This window comes from Nuphar pumila, chromosome 3, assembly GCF_984573655.1.
Source record: "Nuphar pumila chromosome 3, dmNupPumi1.hap1.1, whole genome shotgun sequence".
NCBI classification, from domain to species: Eukaryota; Viridiplantae; Streptophyta; class Magnoliopsida; order Nymphaeales; family Nymphaeaceae; genus Nuphar; species Nuphar pumila.
The window spans coordinates 28,786,988-28,809,620 of NC_143251.1; the positions used below are offsets into that span (position 1 = coordinate 28,786,988).

Consider the following 22,633-nt stretch of genomic DNA (forward strand, 5'->3'; position numbering starts at 1 on the left):
GTCTCTTTGTATTATATATGTATGTCTGACATATTACAATATTACCCCTTTTGCTGAATGCACGTGTTCTATTATGTGGATTTGACTCCGGATCTTATGTGATAAAGTATAATCTTAACATATACATGCAGACTTGCTTGATCAGCCAGCAAGACAAAGCCATCAACCAGATACCAGGAAGATTATTGGAGCCATTACCAGTGCCGAGCCATATGTGGATGTGTATCACTATGGACTTTATTGTCTTTTCATCGAATGCACAAAGATGCAATTCAATTCTTATGGTTGTGAACAAGTTTTTGAAGTATGCTACCTCCGTACCTGCCTTTGTCACTTGCTCAGCTGCTGACACTGCAAAGCTATTCGTGCAACATATGGTGAAGTATTAGAGAATTCTAGAGAGCATTGTCAGTGATCGAGGTGGTTGTTTCACTGAAAAATTTTGTCATGTGGTATTCCGATTGATGGGGACAAATTTGCATTTCAACATCGGTTTTCATCCTCAGACTGATGGGCAGATCGAGTAGATCAATGACATGCTAGAGGATTATCTTTAACACTTTGTTAGTGCTAACTAGAGAGATTAGGTGAACTTGCTTGATGTTGCTCAATTCTGCTACAACATCCAAAAGAGCAAGTCATGTAGCCACAGTCTGTGTGAAGTTGCAACGAGACAACAACCACAGACTCTACACTCTCTTGCTTCTCGAGGACGTGAGAAAGTGACATATACATACCAATTTGTTAGAAACTAGTAGGACCAGGCGGATATAGCTAAAGTATACCTGATTAAGGAGTTAAAATACATGAAGAAATGGGTAGATGAGACCTGTAAATTTTTGCGTTGGAGATAAAGTATTGGTGAAGCTCTTTCCCAAGCACACTGCCATTTTTTGGTGACACCACCAAGGCCTTATTTATAAATATGTTGACCCCTTAAACACCACAAAGCGCGTTGGGAACTTAACGTACAAGCTAGACTTGCCTATATATTTCAATTGCATCCAATCTTTCATGTATCCAACCTGAAGTCGTTACATGAAGATGAAGAGGATCTACAATGGAGCATATCTCAGCGTGCTCTGATCTCACAATGCACACCTTCAATAACCTGCATTTCAGGTAGAAAACTAGAAGTCATCCTCAACCACTACAACAACTACCTTGGTAAAGTGAAGAAGTATCTGTTGCAGTAAAAAGGTCTACAAGAGAGTGAAACTACTTGGGAGAAAGCAACCAACATGTGGAAGCACCATCAACTTGTGGAGTACTACGCATGATTATCACCTAGGATGGTGCCAACTTAGGTAGGGGAGCGTGTTCTAGACAACCAAGTTTTTCACTTTTATTACTTGATGTAAATACCTCTTTTTGATTTGTTTAAGTGCTTGTAATGGCCTTTGGCCTAAGAACCCTTAGGTACAAGATGAATTTGGGGCTTCTTTTGTACTCGTTAACTTTTCTAATAGAAGTTATTGTATTCTTGCCTTCCTTTATTCTCTTGCCTTTCCATTCTCTTTATGTTATTGTGCATACGTATGATTGTGTGACTGCACCGGCTTAACGAGCGATGATTAGCTTGATTTTTGTTGTACGCTTGAAAGGCCATTTCTGTATTGGGGTATACCGAGGCATATCAAAAGGGCCTTCGCTTTTATCCTGTGACATGTACGATACACAAGGAGATTCAATTTTTTGAAGCTTTTCTTCCTCTTAGTTCACTAAGATTTGGCAAATGGATCCAGGAGTATCATTTGGAGCAGGTCCAAGAGTTCAAACCCCTAGGATGAAACAAGATCAATTGCTGATCTTAAGACTACTCAGTAAATAGAGAATCTACAGGACAATAAGTGGATGCTGCAAACTCTGCCAGCAACTCGTGTGCACTTCAGCTCCAGTGCCGAAAGGACATTGTCTCACTTAATGCAGATGGAACAAGAAGTCCCGTGAAAATGACATTCATTTGCAAAAAATTTCTTCCTTTCCATAACCTGCCAGCTTCAAATTGGGTAGCCACCACTACTGGGAGACCCCAAAGGCAAAATATAGGCGATTTCCTTATAGAATAACCTGCCAATGAATAATCAAAAGAATGAGATTAATCCTTTCTCACAAAGTGAGAGATGGTGAATTGTGTCAACATACGACTTTTGTTGGTGTTCATTACCTCAAAATTTGTATTGCATCATCATGTACCGCTGGTCAATAGAACAATTATCTATAGTCGTCTTCCAAGATTGCAATACATAGACTTACACAACTTGTACAAAATCTTTGATCAAACGATATAATTGGCCGCATTCCAAATCTTGCAAGTTCGAATGTAGTCTGACTTTTCTATATTCAAGGTTGAGAATAATGATAATAGAGCCAATATGAAAGCTAAAGTTAAATAGCCAAGTGGATCGATGGGTGTTGAAGAAGGAAATATAAGATGGTATTGCAAAATCTTCCATATATTATATCATCTTTTGATGAATGACACATTGCATGACCTTTAGTTCATCCTAAGAAGTGAGTGGATCAAGTAGTAGAAGGCATGAAATGTTCATAAAAATGATGTTTCAATTTTAACGTTCAAGATAGGGGTGTGTACAGTTTTATCATGTGTCCTAAAGTGCACCTATGCAACCTAGGCACTAGCCTAGCACCAAGCTAGCATCTAGGTGCTAGGTGGCTGCCTATGAGCGGCACTTGAAAAGAACATATGAAAATTTTCACTAGTAATATTATCACATTTGAAATCATGCTTTGCATATAAATTTTTTTTTTATATTTCTTTAATTTTTCAAATTTTATTATAAAATAAGTATTCATTTTGGGTTTCTAGGAATTGACAAGGTGTTCAGGAGGCTAGCAGTAGCACCTGAAAATCACCTAGCACCTTGGCTACATAGGTTTTATTTTTAGAAAAAAGTGAAAGAGAATCATGTCAACATTTGGGTTTCAATTGCAACAGATTAAAATGATGCCTTATGATTATTCAGATCACCATAGTATCTCTTTAGAATACGTGTTTTAGCCATCCACATTCCAAATTTCTGACAGTAAAAGGGCCAGGAAACACAGAAGTGGAAAAAATAATGAACGCCCATTGATAAACAAAAACAGCCTGCAAAAGTAGGAAGAATAATACATACCAGAGGCACGGCCAGTATGTTGTGGTGCAGCAATTCTGTAATTCCCTCTGGCAATAAAGCCATCTGTTGAAGGATATGTCAAAATGAATGAGCTTTGATAACATAAAGACCCATGAACAGAAACTAACATAAAAGGATTTGCCAGGAATCATCCTTAAAATCATACAAGCCACTTCACAAATTGGTATCATAGGATAGATCATGCAAGTTTCTTTCAGCTGTGAGGGAGAAGGGAACTAGAAAGGTTCCATAGCTACATGAAAACAAACAAAATGCTTGAAAACCTTTTTTTTGTAGTGTGGCGACTCTCTTGGAGCAGGGTTAAGCCCACAGAGTTTTACACTGCTAGGACAGTGACCATAAGTACGGCAGGCAAAGCCAGCACGGCTAGGTCTCTGAACCAGGGGGTGGTTTCTCCGTGTAAATATCAAAAAAACCATTTTGTTTTTTGTAGAAAACATCAGGCACATAAAAATAAGAAAACTTTAGTACTTGGACCATTTTTTCAGTTATATTTGATGAGATAAATAAACAAACTACTGTTATTCCAAAAAACATTTATTTGGACCTACTGAGTCATTTTTTACCTCATTTCTCTCTCCGGATGATCTGTTACCAATGAGATGCCTAAGATATTCTTCAAATTCTTCATCAGGAGCCTGAAATTTGAAACAACTTAATACATGGAATGAAGTTATAAACGAAGCAAACTGGCTGATTCCATAAAACAACAATATTCAAGGAAAAGTCAGAGTAGTAATATACGGACATCCATCAAATTGAGCCAAATGGAAACAAACATCACCAAGAAGACTGCCTTTCAATATTTTGAGAACCTTTCAGAAAAATACTAGATGAGACTGTGGATAAAATTAACTGCACAGCTAATTTGTTTGTATGACACAAAAACCAGCAGAAAACGGATCATAACTTCCTTTTTAAGGAAAAAAAGGGATAAAACTTTCAGAATATAAAAACATTTTCAGCTTAAACAATGCCCATGACACACACCAGACGAACTCCGAAAGCTTTTGCTGCTCTGGCTAAAGAAACATCAGAATGCAGAGGTCCTACAACTCCATATACAAAGACGTGCAAAAAGCAAGCCAATGTAATGAAATCAAGCCAAAAACAAACCATAATCTGCACAAGCACAAGAACAAGTTCTACAAGGGACAATACAAATGCCAAAAGCAATCCAAAAATACTTTAAGTGCATACAATGACTACAAAGAGCCTAAATGTGCACAAACACAAATCCACAACGGGACAATACACAAGCCAATCAATGGCAAATACATGAGATCATAAGAGGCACCAAAGAACATACACAAAAAATACAAAAAACATAAAATAAATAATAATCTTTATTGAGATAGAATGCTTAAGAATGCATTACATCTAATGGTACAAGGGGTCCCTATTTATATACAAATAAGAGGGCCAAGAGGACCCATATAGCTGTGGGGAAAGGCTCCAACAACTAAAAATATAGCTGTTGGAGATTTCCAAAAGATATGTTCACTAAAAGACAAAGCTGAATATAATTGTTGAAGATTCCCAACAACTATATCGAAAACTACCCTTTACAAAAGTGTAAATGGCACAATAAAAAAAGAAGTTAGTTCTACCCCTAAAGGGCAGAGCCTATTACATGTACAAAATTACCATAATACCCCTAAAGGGTATTATCTATTACAAAAGAAAGAAAAATAATTTAAAATTTTATAATATATAAATATACACTCATATATATATATATACATTTTAACACTCTCCCTCAAACTTACAGTGTGATTACTGAAAGTTTGAAAATACAAAACAAAGAGAAGGATCCAAGTTTTTATTGATAATCTTCACCAACTACCTTTATCGATTATCTCCATCTTCATGATATGATGCATCAGAAACAATTTTTTTTCTCAATCCATATCATCTTTAAGAACATGCAGAGAGAACAAAACAAAGATTCCAACTGCACAAAGGAAGATATCATAACTAAATAGATTAAAAAAAATATTTTAATACAATAGTTAAAAAATAGTTATAGGTTATATGTATATAGTTTCAAAATAAATATATTTTGAACAAGAATATATATATCTATCTATCTATATCTATATCTATATATATATATATATATATATATATATATATAGAGAGAGAGAGAGAGAGAGATGATGATTAAGTTCCATAACAAAACATAAAGATACCATAAACTAAACAATTTTAAAAATGAGTAAGATACGCACCTTAATTAATAATTTAAATATTAGCAACAATTCAAGCAAAATACAATAGCTATTAAGATAGACACAAGGAATATACTTTAATTTTTTTTTTAATTTCTCGTTTAGACAATCATAACCATAAAAACAACATATTTTCTTAAGAAAACATAAATTATAAATATAGTAAAATTTTGATCACTAAAGTTCAAACGACAAGCACATATTAAACAAAATATCAATAAGACATAAACAATTTTGAAATAATGTCCCAATGGCTTAGGTAAATATTTCAAATAAAGATACAACTCATTAATTATACTAAGCAAAACATGACACGTATATTAAATGTAAGAGCTCAAGAAAAGAGGAATTAATTAAATTTATACAAAAAAATGCAAGATAACCATTATAGAATAAATCTAAATATCCTCAACATATATATTCAATATGCAATTAAAGCATATTTAATGCAAATAATAATGCATGATAACCCAACAGGGTCCATGTACAGGAAGCAAAAGAGTCACCCATACAACCCAAATATGGCTTTCAGCACTAAGGATCAAGCAGTCACAAATAAAAATAATAATTTTATTAAGGAGTGAATGCACATAAAATGCATAAATTTTTTTCAAGGGATAACCATTTTTCATACAAGGACAAACGAGCAGCGAAAAAGATTAGAAAATATATGAAAAGATTTTAAAAAACCCACTACAATAAATCATAACAAGATAAATGATATTTGCAAATTTCAACACTACAAGCCATCACCTCTTTCACCTTCAACTCAACATCCTCAAAATTCAAGTGTATCGGTGTATAGGACAAGAGATTAAACACAAATGTCAGCAATAACCATACCATGCACCAGCAATGTCGGGTATATAAATTGTCAATAATTACCAGCTACAACCACAAGAGGTGCACATTAAAATGAAGTGACTAATAGTCACGATAAAATGCCACTAAGGGCTATAAGGGATTACAAACACACAACGATCACTATTGAGTAAAAAACAATCTCAATAAGGAGACAATCACAAGAGCACAATAGCATAAATCTCAAGAATCACAATGTAAAAATATAACTTTATATATAACCTCAAATATGCTTGTGAAAAACATACTTCAATACAAGAGAAGGGCTCTATTAACCATTGGGAGGAGTCCAACACCATGTTGACTAAAACTAAATAAAAAAAAAACAAAAAAGACAATATAGCCCCTACTAGAAAAATATATATTTGGGCAATTTTAATTTTTGGCGATTATTTTTAGTTAGTGGTTTGAGCCGACCCAACCTTACGGTGGGTCAAGCACCAAACCATTTTTTTTTAAGATCCCCATGGTTGTTGGAGTGTAGAGGTGTGTGGGGCCCACAGGAACACCCCCACCATCCTATTGGGCCTTTTTAAGTTTTTATAAGAAATGTAAAAGAAGGGAAGAACTATACACATTTTTGGGTATAAGCTATGCATAGAGCTTTCTTGTTAAAGAAGATATTGCCATTTCGGTGTAAGAGCTGCATCCATGAAGTAGGAGAGTACTTTTGTGCAGGTTTGATCGGGCTTAGCCCTTCCTCTCCCAACAAAGCCTCTCCACCCTCCATGTTCAAAACCCTATTTAAGTAGTGGTGGGGGGTCTCATATCATTCGTTGAGAAAGAGTGAGGGCTGGACACTCTCTCTCCACCATTCTCTTTTTCCGTCTTTCTCCACTTTCTCTTCTTCTTTCAAGCTGCATATTTCTCTTTTCGTTTAGTGCTTCACTCAACCAAAAATTGTGTAGGGAGAGGAGCTTACGAACTTCTCTCTACATGAGTTGAAGAAGGTATTTGATCATTTTGTTCGGAAGAAAAATAGGTAAGTTTCAATACCACACTCATACGGTTTACTCTTATTTACTCTCTAGAACAAACATCTAATAAAGTTTTTTTTTTAGTTGGATGATTTGAGTCTATTTACAATGCAAATACGCCATGTTTGATTTTTCATTATGTTATTACTTGGTTTAATATTGCATTTTAAATTATTAGAATGTTATCAGTAGTGAACATTGTGTTGTGCTTTGCCCCTTTATTTTTTTTATGCCATGGGTTACTTAACGTCTTGAGTGGGTTGCAGTAGTCTTCATTTGTTTAAAAAAAAACGTTGAGTCTAGTGATTCAAAGTATATTTCAAGGGCTGGTGGTATGTTTCAAAAAGAAAAGAAAAGAAATTAACAACGTTTCACGTTGATTATTGTTTCTAAGGGCTCGTTGTAGGTTAAAAAAAAGAATGTTGATAGTGATTCAACGTTGGGTTATTATTTCCTTTAGTTCAAAAAAAAAAAAGTCTCTTTAATAATGTTTCATTATTGTTTAATGCTATTATGATATGAAAACTTAATTTATGATGGGATTTCATGTTGTTAAAAAAAAATATGCCTTGATTGTTTTAGCCATTGATTGGAATTCTTTTACGTTGACTGCGTTGTTAGTTTCAACACTCAAAAATATTGATTGTTTCAGTCCCCCACACGTTGGAAAAGCCTCCATTGAACGTTGTGCAGCTAGTGGAGGAAGACATTAAGGCTTTGAAGATCACCAATAGTAAGCACCGGGCCTGACGGGATTTTGAAACAAATTTGTACTGGTCGTGTTCTGGGTTGGGTTTTGTCATAAGAGGTAAGGGCATAACATCTCTATTGGGTGTGCATGGCGCCATGGGGCACACTATGTTGCACAACATCTGAATATATATATATATATATATTAGGGGTCTTTAACCATCTCGCGTAGAGGATGAACCAGCATATGAGACTATGTTGGATCTACCCCATGTATGTGTATCAAACCACCTTGATTCGGTGAGATTGATGGCACTGTGGGTGCGAGTCTAAAACCATAATGTTTTTACATATGTTATGATTAAAGAATAATAGAAAATGGATATATATTCTAGAATTTGAATAGTTAATATTATGATGCATGACTGATTATGGTTTTCTTGCGGATTTAGTTTTTCTTTAGTTGTAGCGATTTTCTTTCGAATGTGATTTAAGAATCTAAGTAGGTAGGTACATACTACTCTATGTGTATGCATGGTGCTAAATTGTGCACTCATACTGTACAAAAGTCGGATATATGTATTAGGATAAATACATTCTGTCATGAACATAGATCATGGATGATACGGTATGGGATACAAATGACGGAAGTTCACAAACGTGTCTTTTGTGGAGCATGATTTTGATAAATAAAATATATCACCCCTTGATGCACTTTGGAAACACGTTTATGTAATGGTTCAATGTCTGGTCTAGATACCAGTTCAAGAGAAAATTATGGGACTGAGTTATGATAGCTCGGTTTGGTATGCACATGGACCCGAGTTTGTTGGTCACGAGTTCAGAATGTGAATCACATGTATGAGCAACAAAACACGTTTCAAGGCCTGTATGTATATCACCTACATATTTTTTATTTTTTTGCATAAGATCTTAATATGGACTGTCTGATGATGGTGCATGCAGGTTTTTAAGAATCTAAAGATCAATGTAGAAATTGCATTGAAATTATAATTGAGAACAAAACACATTGTTATTCTAATTGAAATTGTTTCACGTGAAGTACAATTTCTATTAAACAAACCATGCTAAATACATGGTGGGTCAGATTGATCAAACAAGCCACCTATGACCTTATATCTATATTTGGTACCCCAAATCTGACTAAAATAATCTGAACCTGTTTTAACTTTTTTGGCTAAACAGCTAGCGCACCTCACCCTGTTGGGACATTGTAGGTAAGGGTCTATCGGTCAGACCCTATGGATGAACAACCCACTCTTCAATGTGTTTTTGGGTGTCGTCGGTCAGACCAGACCTGTCTGGTCAGCCTGACATGACGTGACCAGGGTATGTCGACCAGTATGCAGGCTGGGCGCTACAAGCAGCTGATGCACAACCAGTAATATCCATGAATTTCTAAATAAATAAAAGAGAAATTTTTTTTATTTTAACGTATAGAGTCAATATATATATACACACACATATTGATATATATATTTTTATACATGTCATTTTAGAGAAAAAAGGAGAGTTAAGGGCAAAATCATATTTTTTTATTTATTTTTAAAATTTTAAATATGGGATTACATTCGTATCTAAATTCTAAAAAGAACAGTCTTGATTTCACAAAAATCGAAGTTGTAACACAACCAGTGCACTCTAGGCAAGTTTTGGGGGTATAATGATAATTTTTTTGAATTTTAAGGATAAACATGACATGAAGGTCATAGTTGTCTCACTCCTGGTTGACCAGACTCAATCAAACCCCATAGACGTCTTATTTATTCAAAAGCATACCTTAATTAAAGCCTAAGAGTGAAATAATTTTTTTACTAAGGACCTATTTAGAAAAGTTAACTAAACTAACCTAGCTAACTAGACTAAAATGCAAAACTAACTAAACCACCTCTCAAAACCATAAGGCAATCTATGGTTTTGAGCCTCTTGTTTTAAAAGGAGAGGGGCACCCCTCCTTTATCTTTCCAAGTGGCAAGTTGATCTTGCCATTTGACAAGATCTTCTTTGCTTCTCCTCCTTATAAATGAACCCCCTACATCTCTTTTCCTCATTCTCAACTTAGCCTTGCTCTTCCTCTCCCTTTCTCTCTCCTAGCCCCATAGACGTCTCCCCTTGTGGTGGTTTCCACCTTAGCCTAGCTACCTCCTCTCTTCCCCTCCCATAGCCACCTCCTTCCCTTCTTAACTAGGCTAGCCCAAACCTTTCCCTTCCTAGCTAAGGTAGCCTATCTCCCCCTTCCTAGCTTAGCCCAGCCCTAAGGTTTAGATTCATCCTTGGTCTGAACCTAAGCTTAGCTACCTTCCCTCTAAGACCAAAATCAGGTTAATCCCAAACCTACCTAGTCGTCCCCCTCCCTATGTATACCTAGTTTGATCGAAACCTTACTAGATCTAACTTGACTAGGCTCTATCTCCCTCTGCCATAGCTAAACTTTGCCCAAGTTAGCTGAGCCAAGAGAAGTTTGATTATGCCTCTATGAAGTACACTCTCAAAAGAATCACCAAAGTCAATGAAGAAAAATTCCCCCGGGTTATTTTGGGAATCTTTTCGCTCCTATCTACGAACTCCCATAGGTAGGAACTTTTCTTATCAAATGCTCGTAATTTGTATAATTTTTAATATATGCAATTAGATTAGACATATGCAATTTTGAGTATTTGCTCACTTGTGATTTCTCAAAAATGTTGATCGGTTATGGACATTTTTTTCAAGAAAATATGAGTATTTTACAAATACTTTTCAAGTAAAGAATGCTTCTTAAGAAAATAAATATTCTAAAAAAAGGATGAAGTATTTTCAAAAGATAAATGTTTTCCAATGTATCCATCCTACAAAAAATAAATGACCTTTTTAGAAGAAAATATTTCACAAATACCTCATAGAGGTTAATCCTCCACAAAGTGGATATTTGGCGAATATCCCTCGAACTACCCCTGCTTTGCAAAAAGACTTTCTAGACAACAAAAAATACTAAGTTAAGATTTGTGAAAACCCTAAGAGTCATAGTAATTTATACAAAATATAGTCAGCTATAAGAATAAAGCCAAAGTTTAAGAAACCTCTGAGATTCAGACAAAAATACTTGAAGAGTACGATAATTAGGATCCGCCTAAATAGGCAGAGTGATAAGAAAGGACCAAAAGTGCCATAGCAACATTGAAAGATCAGATAATAACACACACCTAAAGTGATATCTGCCTTCACAAGCACATACTCGTATGGATCCGCCAAAATCGGCAGAATGCTCAGAAAGGCCAAGAGTGTCAGAGCAATATTTGAAAAATAAGATAATCTATACACATATCTAAAGTGGCATCCACCTTCACATGCGCAAACTTGAGTGCATACAGAGCTTTCACTGAATGCGAGAGAACATATATCTGTGTCTTAAAACATTGATTATCTAAATGGGGTATGTGCCCTGGAGTGCCCAAGAGAAGCATACACAGAAACAAAATACTTACTAAGAAAGAAAAACTTCTTGTCTCCCATTAAGAGCTTGGCCTACCTTGGAGGAGGTAGAAGGTACAAACTTTGATGGATACAATTGTTAATGTGTTCCTAGGTGGGTAGTTTCCTTCTTTAAAAGTTTAGGGTACATCCTTGTTTTTGACCCAAGGTGGATTTCTCTCCCAGTTATTGAAGTGCCCCCTTCGAAGTCACAAAGCCATTTAATCATACAGGGTATTAAAACATATAGCATAATAAACCCTCCTATGGTATCATCTGACTCGAAGTTTCTCCTGTGAGTACCCATAGTGAAAGTTAAATATCAAAAACTTAAGTTTAACAAAAACCACACTACAACATGCCAAGTTATAACACAAGTCAAACACTCTTGTTTTATGAACATTGTTATTGTAAATATTAGATGTTATGCCTTTTACTTTGAATTTATAAGATGCCTACCAAAACTGTCACAAGTTTGACATTGTTATTCTAAAATTCCAGGTGAGCAGTGAAAGGAGATGGCGAAAGGCAAGGACATCATTCTGAATCAACAACTTCCAGAATCCTAAGACCAGCTTAGGATGCTTTTTATATTATTATTTTGAATTCTAAGTCTTTAAGTTGTAAAACAACCTTTGAAACTCTGATATATATAAATGTGCACATTTTTTATGAAACTTTGCTTACACTTTGATTTCTGAGATATTTTCTCGACCTGTGACTCGCCGGAATCATCCGATCAAAACTTCAAGTCATAGAAACCCATTTTTCTGTTGTTCGAAAGTTTGAAACAAAAAATTTTCAAATTTTTACACAAATTTTTCAAATTTTTACATAAAAATTTTGGGTCGGGGGTTTCTGGGCGTCACACAGCCAGTGCAAGTTAGCTTGGTTGGATGTTGCAGGCCCCGACCAGTGCTATCTTGGTTAATTGATAGGGGTCTACCGTAACCCACCTTGCCCTTCAAAAATATATATATATATATATATATATATATATATATATATATATATATATATATATATATATATATATATATATATATATATGTTTGAGGTGAAGACCTGATGAAGTCTGCAAACCACCACTTGGTTGCCTCTCTCTTGCAGTACAGCAGGTGAGACACCCTACTGAGTACAACAGTGGTGACTTGTTGTGCTGAACAGGGTGGGCAGTGTGCTTTAGGATAAGCCAAATCGATTCAGCCCAGCATACCTATTTCCAAAAAAAAAAAATGTGTAAGTTTGAACATTCTATTGACTGGCCTTTATGTTATGAAAGTGAGCATGTAGAATGTACCAGGCACTTGCACAGACACACTTATTCATGTGTGTTGTGCATATGTGTAAACCTTGTTGTGTTGTCATGCTGTGCCCATGCACAGGAACACTTGAATATGTGTGTTGTGCATATGCACATGCATAGTGTGTGAGATTAATGTGCATTTGTTTAGAGTAAGTTTGAAACTCACTATGGTACACACACAAAATTTATGATAGGGTTCACTACAATACACATGTCTAATTCAGGTAATGAAAACTTGATTATCCGGTTATGAAAAATAATGATACATGATCATGAATGCGGCAAATGAATAATATATCATTGATGTACTTTGTTTCACAGGTGATTTTTGTATGTGGTCGACATGCGAATATTGCGACCATTGTTTTGCTTATTGTTAAATTCATATTTTTGATAATTGCATAGTTAAGGAAATTTGCACGGGCATGATTGTGCAAAAAGCAAAATTGAGCATGCGGTTCTGCAGAACCTGTGTGGTGCCATATGATCACTTGTGAAAAAATTTTATACGTGTGACATGCCACAGTTGTATTATGATGCGCATACCTGTGCATTTTACCCGAAACTGGGCTTGAGGTTGAAAAAGACCAATGGGCTACAATATGTGTATCCAAACTTATAAAATCAAATATTGCATGCATAGGTTCTCAACTCGTATATGAGCCTATGGTTTTGAGAAAAACTGTGATGGTGCCTTATGTGCACTAGGTTTGATGGTGTGTATACACTTAGATCACCCCGGGTGTGGGTTTGGGGTTACGATAAATCCCTTGAGGTGCTTTGACTCTTACCAAGAAATAAACTAATTAATACATGCACATATAACCTAAGTTACGAGACTCTAGTTATACCTAAAAGACGGTATATGTTATCGGTTTTCCCTAGGTTCTGGGTATGCCTGAAAGATGATATATGTTACTAGATTAACCTAAGTTATGAGATTCTAGGTATTCCTAAAAGACGGTATATGTTACCGGTTTCCCTAGGTTCTGGGTATACTTGAAATACGGTGTACGTTACTGAACCAATGGACTACCTTGGAGAGGGTAGATGGTAGAAATTCTGTAGGATATTTTTGTTCTTGTGAGAGTTAGACGTCTCACCCGATCTTTCATCCTCAGAGTTAGGGGGTCAGGACTACCAATGTGTCCTAGGTGGTAGATCCATGTCTTCCATAAAAGTATCAGAATGTATCATATTCTAGTTTTTCCTTTAGAGAGTACTCTCTCGGTCACAGACTGTCTTCTTTGGGTATCTGTACGGGTACTCACTCGGGTTCTTCAATAAAAACATAACAAATCCCTATGTGGTCTCAATCCGCTACGATATCCGAGCTTGTGCGTACCCATAGAGCAAGTTAAAAAGAGAAACCTAAAATTACCTTTGTTATTTTTTAGATATATGTTTGGTTTGATGTTGCAACTATTGAAATATGGCTACAATTTAATTATATGGTGCATGGTAGTCAGTAATGTCTTTTTATGCCAATTAATATGTTATTTATAATGGTGAATTTAGTGTGATCTTAATGAGTTTTGATATTTCATACACCAATATTGGGATGTTTTGCATATATATATATATATATATATATATATATATATATATACGTGATATCGTGCACACTCATTGATATTGTGTATCTTACTCAGACAGGAAGTAGTCTGACCCCATCTAAATTACTATTTTTTCAAAAGCAAATGAAAAACCACGGAGAAATTGCGAGCATCATTGCAGTGGCATCATGAGACCTTATCTTTTTTATGATGTCATATAGAACTCTCATTGAAATTGTTATTTCTATTATTTATGACTCTACATGGCTTGTAATAATTCAGAATAATGATTGAATTATTTGCCTAATGGATGAAAGTTACTATCAAATGTCTGTAACTCGCCCAAGATATTTACTCAAATTTTTAATAAGCAATTTCGTTGTGATTTAAAAAAAATTCTCTATAATTTTTTGAATTAAATATTTTGGAGTGTTACAACTTTAGTATTAAAGCAAGACAAAAATTTATGATTCATGGCCCTTCCAGCGACCCTGCAAGAGTTCTGTAAGTATATAGTAATTGAAATAGTATTATTGCTCCAAAAAGAATCAAATAAACCTTGTGTGTATATGAAAACCTAAAAATATTAATAGGGCCCTCATTTGTCAAGTATATGGTCTGGATAAACTTTTAACTTACTACGGGTTATTTTGTTTAGATGGCATGGGCAAATCGGTGTAGTGACATCATGAACACTTTGAACAACCTAACGAAGGTTATGGGATAGCAGGTCGCTGCCATACAACAAATGGGAGCAAACCTGCAACAAGTAGCACAAGACAAGCTGGCTGCGGGGGGTGGTGTGTCCTACAAAAAATTTATGGACATGGATCCACCTACCTTTAAGGAAAAAATGGATCTAGAGGTGGTAGAAAATTGGTTATGAGAGATCGAACAGATCTTTCAGGTTCTCGAGATTCTGGAGGACTGTCATGTCAACTTTGAGACCTATAGACTCAAGGAGCACGCAGAGAAGTGGTGTGAGACTACTCATGAGATCTAATTTCAAAATGAACCAATGACTTGGGTTGAGTTTGTGGAGGTATTGCACAGTGGAAAGCTACAAAGAAGGTCATGCACTATTTGCAAAGAACAAAGGACTATATGTTAACCTACAGAAAGGTTGACCACCTCGAGGTTGTTGGATACTCTAATATAGAATTAGGAGGATGTCTTGACAGTAGAAAGTCTACTAAGGGATACATTTTTTTATTATCTGGTGGTATCATCTCATGGAGAAGTATAAAGTAGTCTCCAACTACAACTTACACTATGGAGGCAGAATTTATTGCTCTATACGAGGCTTCGTCTCAGGCCATTTGGATCATAAACTTCGTTATGGGTCTTAGTGTAGTCGAATCTATTGAGAGGCCACTGAAGATCTTATGTGATAATGAAGCCAATGTATTTTTTTCGAATAATAACAAGAGCTCCACATCATGTAGAAACATGAAGTTAAAGTACTTTATTGTTAAATAAATGACTGACAATCATTTAATGTGTATTGATACAATCAGTATGAAAAAAAATAATTGTGGATCCTCTTACTAAAATGCTAACACCGGAATTATATTTTCAACATGTAATGAGGATGAGTCTATTTGATTCCTTTTGATGTATGACAATACATTATGGTTATATGTGATCATATTTATAAAACTAAATTAGTTATCTATGGTTTTATGCATTGTTGATTCTGTGTAAAGTTTCTCTCATTTTGAAGAGAGAATAACAAAATGGCAATATTAAAATGGTCAATAGAATGGGTTAGAGACCAACCTGTTCATAAAAGTATTATTAACATGCTAAACACTTAAAATGAATAATATTGTAATATATGAAAATATGACATCTCATATATGGGTTTTCATCTCCATGACTCATATGATACAGAATAACATATGAACCCAAAAATTGAATTGAGATAAAAATAATAAACCTCAACGAAGTGATTTTCCATATCAATGGGTCAAGTGGGAAAACGTCGGATTTTGGATCAGATCATATCCAACCGGGATGTGACCCATATTGACATGGGCACATCAAGAGACATACATGAGAGAGGCTTTTGGATTTTGGGGGTTATAGGACAATTATGAGGTCTCATAATTGTCCATGCATGCCCATTATGTACCTTCACCTGATCACCCTATAAATAGGAGACTTGTAGTGGTGTGATGAGTACTACCTACGTGTTATCGGTCTCTCACCATTTATGGAGTTCAAATGTCTTGCTCACCTCTCGACATTCTGGTCTGGGCTCATTGAGGACGTTGATTGGCTGAGGAGAACGCCAACCACCCACCTCTACCAAAGCCTTGTTTGGATTGTCTATGGCCACTTCCAGTAAGTGGCTCTTCTTCGATCCATTTTTGCCAATAAGGATATGAACTATGCTCTAGTAAAAAAATCTTGATCAACACTATGGATGACAGGGATATCCTCTAGTCTTGAGTGTTGACCAAGTTTTATGACTAGCTATTAGGACAGAGGTTTGGGTCTTGGGCAAGATTATCCTAGGCCTAGTTTAGGTGAGAGCTTGGCCTATGCTTTAGCTATGTGGGGTTGACCTAAGCTAGGTAAGTTAGGCTAGTTCTGACTTAGCTTTTAGTGTTTGGTTGACTAGGTCTTTAGTATAAGCTTTTAACCTAGTGCTGCTTCTAATCTTAGTTAGGTTTTGCCTAACTTGGCTTGACTAAAAAAGTCATTGGTTTCGAGTCTCCCTTGCTTGGTTCAAACAAAGTGTATTTTGACAAAGACTCGACTTGGTCTAGGCTCACGGTTTAGATCAGAGGTGGTATCCCATGTGGTAAGCGGGGTCATGTGCCAAGCTGAAGGCCCGAGTTCAAATCCCTCTGCCACATGGGGCTTAAGAGATATCTGGTAGGGGTCTGCCTAACCCTAGCTTGCCTATCAAAAAAGAAGATTGTTTTATAAGTTTAGAGATTTTTTTGTAAAATTTGGCGTGTCTACATACGCCCTCTTTGTCATCGAGTCTGTGAAGCTTGGTTGATAACAAAAATGTAGACACACCCCTAGCAAAGAGCAACTTGAATTTTTTTTTGCAAAGTTCTCTTAAATAGAAATTCAATTTGAGAAAATTTTTTACACCTAGGGCACCACCTAGCTTTACACGATAGTGTCCCTCTTACTCTTTTGCTTTTTTGAGTGGGAGGTCTTGCCGAACAAGATCGGGCAATGCTAGGTTTTCATGATGAAGCTTTGTTGTTTTATTACACATGAGGGTCTTCCTTGTGCTCTTTTGTTTTTTGTGGCAGGAGGTCTTGCCGATGAACTCTCTCCGGTGTCAAGACACATTTTTCATTTGGCAAAAGTTGCTCAAGACTAGGAATTTTTTAGGGATTTTATGATAAGACTTTTCTTAGAAAAAATTTGAAATTGTTCTTTCTTTTGAATTTTTTCTTTTGAAAAAGTTTCTTTCTTCTTGAATCAATCTTTCTTGGAGAAGTTCTAAATCTATGGTTTTTGGAAAAGTTCTTGTTTTTATACTCGCCAATGGATAACGGGTTGCTCCATAAACCCGGATGTGATGGAACCTAAAGTGGATCCTAAGATGGTAGCCTACTTGGGTTAGGTAGGTCAAGTTGTCCTAAATATATAGGTTCTAATTTGGGATAGTCTAGGTCCTACTAAGACACGCCTACAAAACATAAGGATTAGTAACAAGTAATCATAAAAAAGCAAACAATTTTTTTTTTTTTTTTTAAGATTTTAGATTTTTTTTGAGTTTTGGAATAATAAGAACAATTTATTGAAATTTTCCTTTGTATTTATGCTTTGGAACCATAAATAAGAGGACGAAATTGTTCGGAAAGATTTCTGAACTTCCTTGCAATAGGGAAAGACTTCCAAGGGTTTTGAAAACATTTTTGGTTTTTGAAAAGTTTAAGGGGTTTTGTGTAAATGTTTTTAAAATCTAGGTGGTATTTAGAAATTTTTGATAAAAGATTTTTGAAAATCAATAGCTAAAGGAATTTTGGGAAGAAAAGAGGCTTTAGTCAAATCTTTTGAAAAAAATGCAAGGCTTCTTTGAAAAGGCTGGAGTGATACGGAAGACTTGGGATTCCTTTTGAAAATCTTAAGGGGACAAACATTATTTTTGCCTTTTTCCTTTTTTGAGAGTTTTGCATGACACATGCGTTCTCCAGGTTGCTTATTCCTTAAAATTGTATGGTGGATCCTTTTATTCCGTGTGCCTCCTCTCGCTTTTGGGAAAATGTTCTTCTGCAAAACAAAAAGCCTTGAAAGAAAGTCAGAAAAACTTATTTTAAAAGCAAAGAAAGGAAACTGTACAAGAACAAAGGAATTTTTATTTTGAAGAAACCTGATGCTCTGCTTTAAAAAACTTTTCCCATCCTCATAGGAAATAGTCAAGCTCATGCCCCTACTTTTATCATTTGTTTTCTTCAGAAATTTGGTCTTGATCAGATGCCCCTAGCTTGACGGGGACGAGATCCATGATCAAGAAAATATTCAAATCTCAAGGTTGTAAAACTTAGTCTTCAGGAAAAAATTTGAAAATTCTTTTGAAAATGGTGAAATGTGTGCCAAAGTGTATCTCTCCTTCTCTTTTAAGATGTTTATCTTATCTTTTCTTAAACTTTGATTCAAGAATCCAATTAATTTTATTCTTCCATCACTTTTTAGAAAATCACTTGGGGGTAAGACACCCGCTAAGCATCATCAAACCATTGTTTTTCTTTCAAATTATTGCTTTGAAATAATGGATAAATGTTGCCCCACATGAAACCTTAAACAGCTGGCTGCCAAACTTGGATCCCAAGGGTGCGCAATTCTTTATGATAAGAGATAAAAACAGTTTCTCTGCATTCACTTAGGCTTGAAAGACTTTATTCTCACTTTTGCCACTGCATTTTAAGTGCAATGGTGATGCCATGCTTGCACACGATTTTCTAATCCAACTTCTACCCTCAGAGACGCCTATCTGGTTGAGACATGGCTTTTTAGGTCTAACCTCTACCCTCATGATAGATCATATCCGGGTTGGGCCTTGGCCTAGGTTCACCTATTATGCTTTTCCATCCCTTATGGTGATTTGTGCATTTTTTGTATACTACTCCAATCCCTAAGCTCATAGTGACCTATTCAAGCTAAGATCTGGCTTTTAAATCCAACCTCTACCCCATGATAATACCTACTCAGGCTAAGCCTTGGCCTATGTGCACTTCTTATTTCTATATTCGGTGCATGGTGCATTTCGTGTGCCAATCCGGATAATCCTTAATCTCACGGTATCCTACTCGCACTAAGACTTAGATTTTAAATTTAACCTCTACCCCCATAATAGGAACCTAACCGGGTTGGGCCTTGGTTTATTCTTTTTTTTTGTGAATGATTCTCTTTCTTTTTCTATCTCCCTTTTGTCTTTTCTTTTATTTTATTTTTTGTCTCTTCTACACTCACTCGCTCACTCTTCTCTCTCTTTTTTTTTATCCTTTAACTTGAATGCCTTCGAGACTTGAGTTTCAAAAGCTTTCCTGTTTTATTTTCTTAAGCATGTAGAATTGGGCACCATCATGGTTCCTTAATGGGCTTCCATAGATACCTGACAACTTGATTCTATTTCTCACTGATCCAACTATTTCTCACTTCAAATTGGTCCAAATGAACTTGGATTTTCTACCTCATTGCAGGTATTTTTATTCATCATGACTTCTTCTAAATGGAAAACGGTAGAATTTACATCTTTATTGAGAATTTGATATTATTTCCAAATATTTTTAGAAGAAGCTCGCCCTATCCCTAGGGATAAAACTTTTTCAAATATTTGGCATTGATCAGGTCACAAAGCTCAACTCCATCAACACTGATGAGCCAATATGAGTTGTTGGGCAGGACTTGTTTTGCAACAAAATTAAGGTCCTTCTCAATTGGATTTCCATTTTCCAAGAGGCTGACAACAGAGATGCTTGATCACTTTCAAAACCAAGCCATATCCTTAAAAGATCTCTCAATCTCAGATTTAGTCAAGTATCCTAAAATCAAGTCAGTTCCTTTTTCTCAAGACTTTGTTGAATGGCTCACATCTAGTCACGAAGTTTGAAATGAATCTCCTAATAGCCTAGCCTGAATCTTCTCTCGAAGGCTTCTCATTTGCTTTAAGGTAGCGGGCATCGGCATCTCGACAATGGCTCATATTTTGGTGAGATCTATCTCAATGCCCTTCCTGCTAACCATGAACCATAGGAATTTTCCTTATTCTACACCAAAGACACGTTTTTGGGTTCAGCTTGAGTTTTATACTCAGGAAGATTATAAAAACTCTAATTATAAACTATAGATGACTTTCTTTGGTTTTGGACTTGACTAAAATGTCATCTACATAGACTTTAATGCAATGATGTATCTGATCATGAAAAATGGTAGTCATGGTTCTTTGATATGTTTCCCCAGATTTTTTAAGTCCGAAATGCATAACAGTATAGCAAAAAGTACCTCAGAGTAGGGGTGGCAATCGGGTCGGGTTGGCGGGTTAGCATACCTCAACCCGATAAATGGGTCGACTGTGGCAAACACGAACCTGACCCGTTTATTAAACGGGTAACCCGACACGACCCGCCAACCCGCTTAATAAACTGGTTGGGTCGGGTAAACGGGTTGGCGGGTTGGCGGGTTAGTGGGTCAGGTTGGTGGGTCGGGTCGGCGGGTTGACCCGCCCGCCTAACCCGTTTATTAAACGGGTCAGCCGGGTTGGCATACCCCTAACACGAACCCGACCCGTTTAATAAATGGGTTAGGTGGGTCGACCCATTTATTAAACGGGTTTATTTTTGCCCAACCCGAACCCGCCTAAGAGGCGGGTTGGCGGGTCGTGTCAGGTTTTGCCACCCCTACCTCAGAGTATTGTAAAAGTTGTATTGGGTTGGTGCAAAGCAGCCAATTTAATTTGATTATACCCTGAGTACCCATCCATGAAAAAAAACATTTCATCTTCAGTGATGCTATCAACAAGGAGATTTATATGCTAGGTAAAGGAAAATCATCCTTGAGAGTGTCCATGTTCAGGTCTCTAAAAGTGATGTAGACAATGAACCATAGGAATTTTCTCATTTGCTTTAAGGTAGCGGGCATCAGCATCTCAACAATGGCTCATATTTTGGTGAGATCTATCTCAATGCCCTTCCTGCTAACCATGAACCATAGGAATTTTCCTTATTCTACACCAAAGACACTTTTTTGGGTTCAGCTTGAGTTTTATACTCACGAAGATTATAAAAACTCTAATTATAAACTATAGATGACTTTCTTTGGTTTTGGACTTGACTAAAATGTCATCTATATAGACTTTAATGCAATGATGTATCTGATCATGAAAAATGGCAGTCATGGCTCTTTGATATGTTGCCCCAGATTTTTGAAGTCCGAAATGCATAACAGTATAGCAAAAAGTACCTCAGAGTATTGTAAAAGTTGTATTGGGTTGGTGCAAAGCGGCCAATTTAATTTGATTATACCCTGAGTACCCATCCATGAAAAAAACATTTCATCTTCAGTGATGCTATCAACAAGGAGATCTATATGGTAGGTAAAGGAAAATCATCCTTGGGAGTGTCCATGCTCAGGTCTCTAAAAGTGATGTAGGCACTCATTTTGCCACTAGTTTTCAAGACCGGAATGATATTGGCAAGCCATTCTAAATAGGACAAATGAATTCTACCTTTAGAAGGTCCTCTAGACTTTTCTTAACCTGAAGTTCTATTTTTTGGTTAATTTTTCTGATTTTTGGCTTAACCAGTTTGGCATCAAGATATAATATAAGATGATATTCGACAAGAATCGAGTCTAAGCATGACATGTCTTTAAATCACCATGTGAACACGTCCTTATATTGTTTTAGAAGATCTACCAATTTGGTACTTTGTTCAGGATCCAGGTTCGGTCCTATCTTAATTATTTGAGAATTTTCTAGGCTCCCTAAATTGACCTCATCACTTGTTTCTCCTGCCAAGGGTGACAGGTTTTCATGTCTTTAAAAAATCCTCCTAAACTCATGTATTTCAGTGGTGTCTTCTTGATTAGGGTCTTGGTTGTCTAAGTCCTTAAGGTGTTTTTCTTGGTTAGATGGTTCTAGAGATCCTAAGGCATCAACTACCACATGGGTTTTGGATTTTTTTTTCTTTTTGGAGTTTTCAAAATTTTTAAATTTTTTGAAATGTTCAAAGTTCACTTTTTTGGGGATTTTAAATTTTTTTAATTTTTTAGAATTTTATTTTTTTAGGGTTTTTGAATAATAAGAAGCGATATTGACAAGAAAAGGTGGAGTTAAGAAAAATTCATTAAAAACAAAATATTTTTGAGATTTTTTATTTTCCAATTTTTAGTTATTTTTGGTTATGTA

The 22,633-nt window shown here is 35.9% G+C and overlaps 1 protein-coding gene across 1 annotated transcript in view; it reads right to left on the reverse strand.

Moving 5' to 3' along the window:
- Window positions 1–2,960: 2,960 nt before the first annotated feature.
- The window catches only part of LOC149842433 (auxin response factor 5-like), a 58,831-nt gene continuing 39,158 nt past the window's right edge, over window positions 2,961–22,633 (reverse strand). Inside the window, exons 15-18 of the mRNA XM_090000660.1 lie at window positions 4,152–4,283; window positions 3,728–3,799; window positions 3,141–3,203; window positions 2,961–3,041 (exon numbers count right to left, since the gene is read on the reverse strand). Of these exons, the coding sequence (XP_089856786.1) occupies window positions 2,961–3,041; window positions 3,141–3,203; window positions 3,728–3,799; window positions 4,152–4,283 (348 nt within the window). The remainder of the gene's footprint in view (window positions 3,042–3,140; window positions 3,204–3,727; window positions 3,800–4,151; window positions 4,284–22,633) is intronic.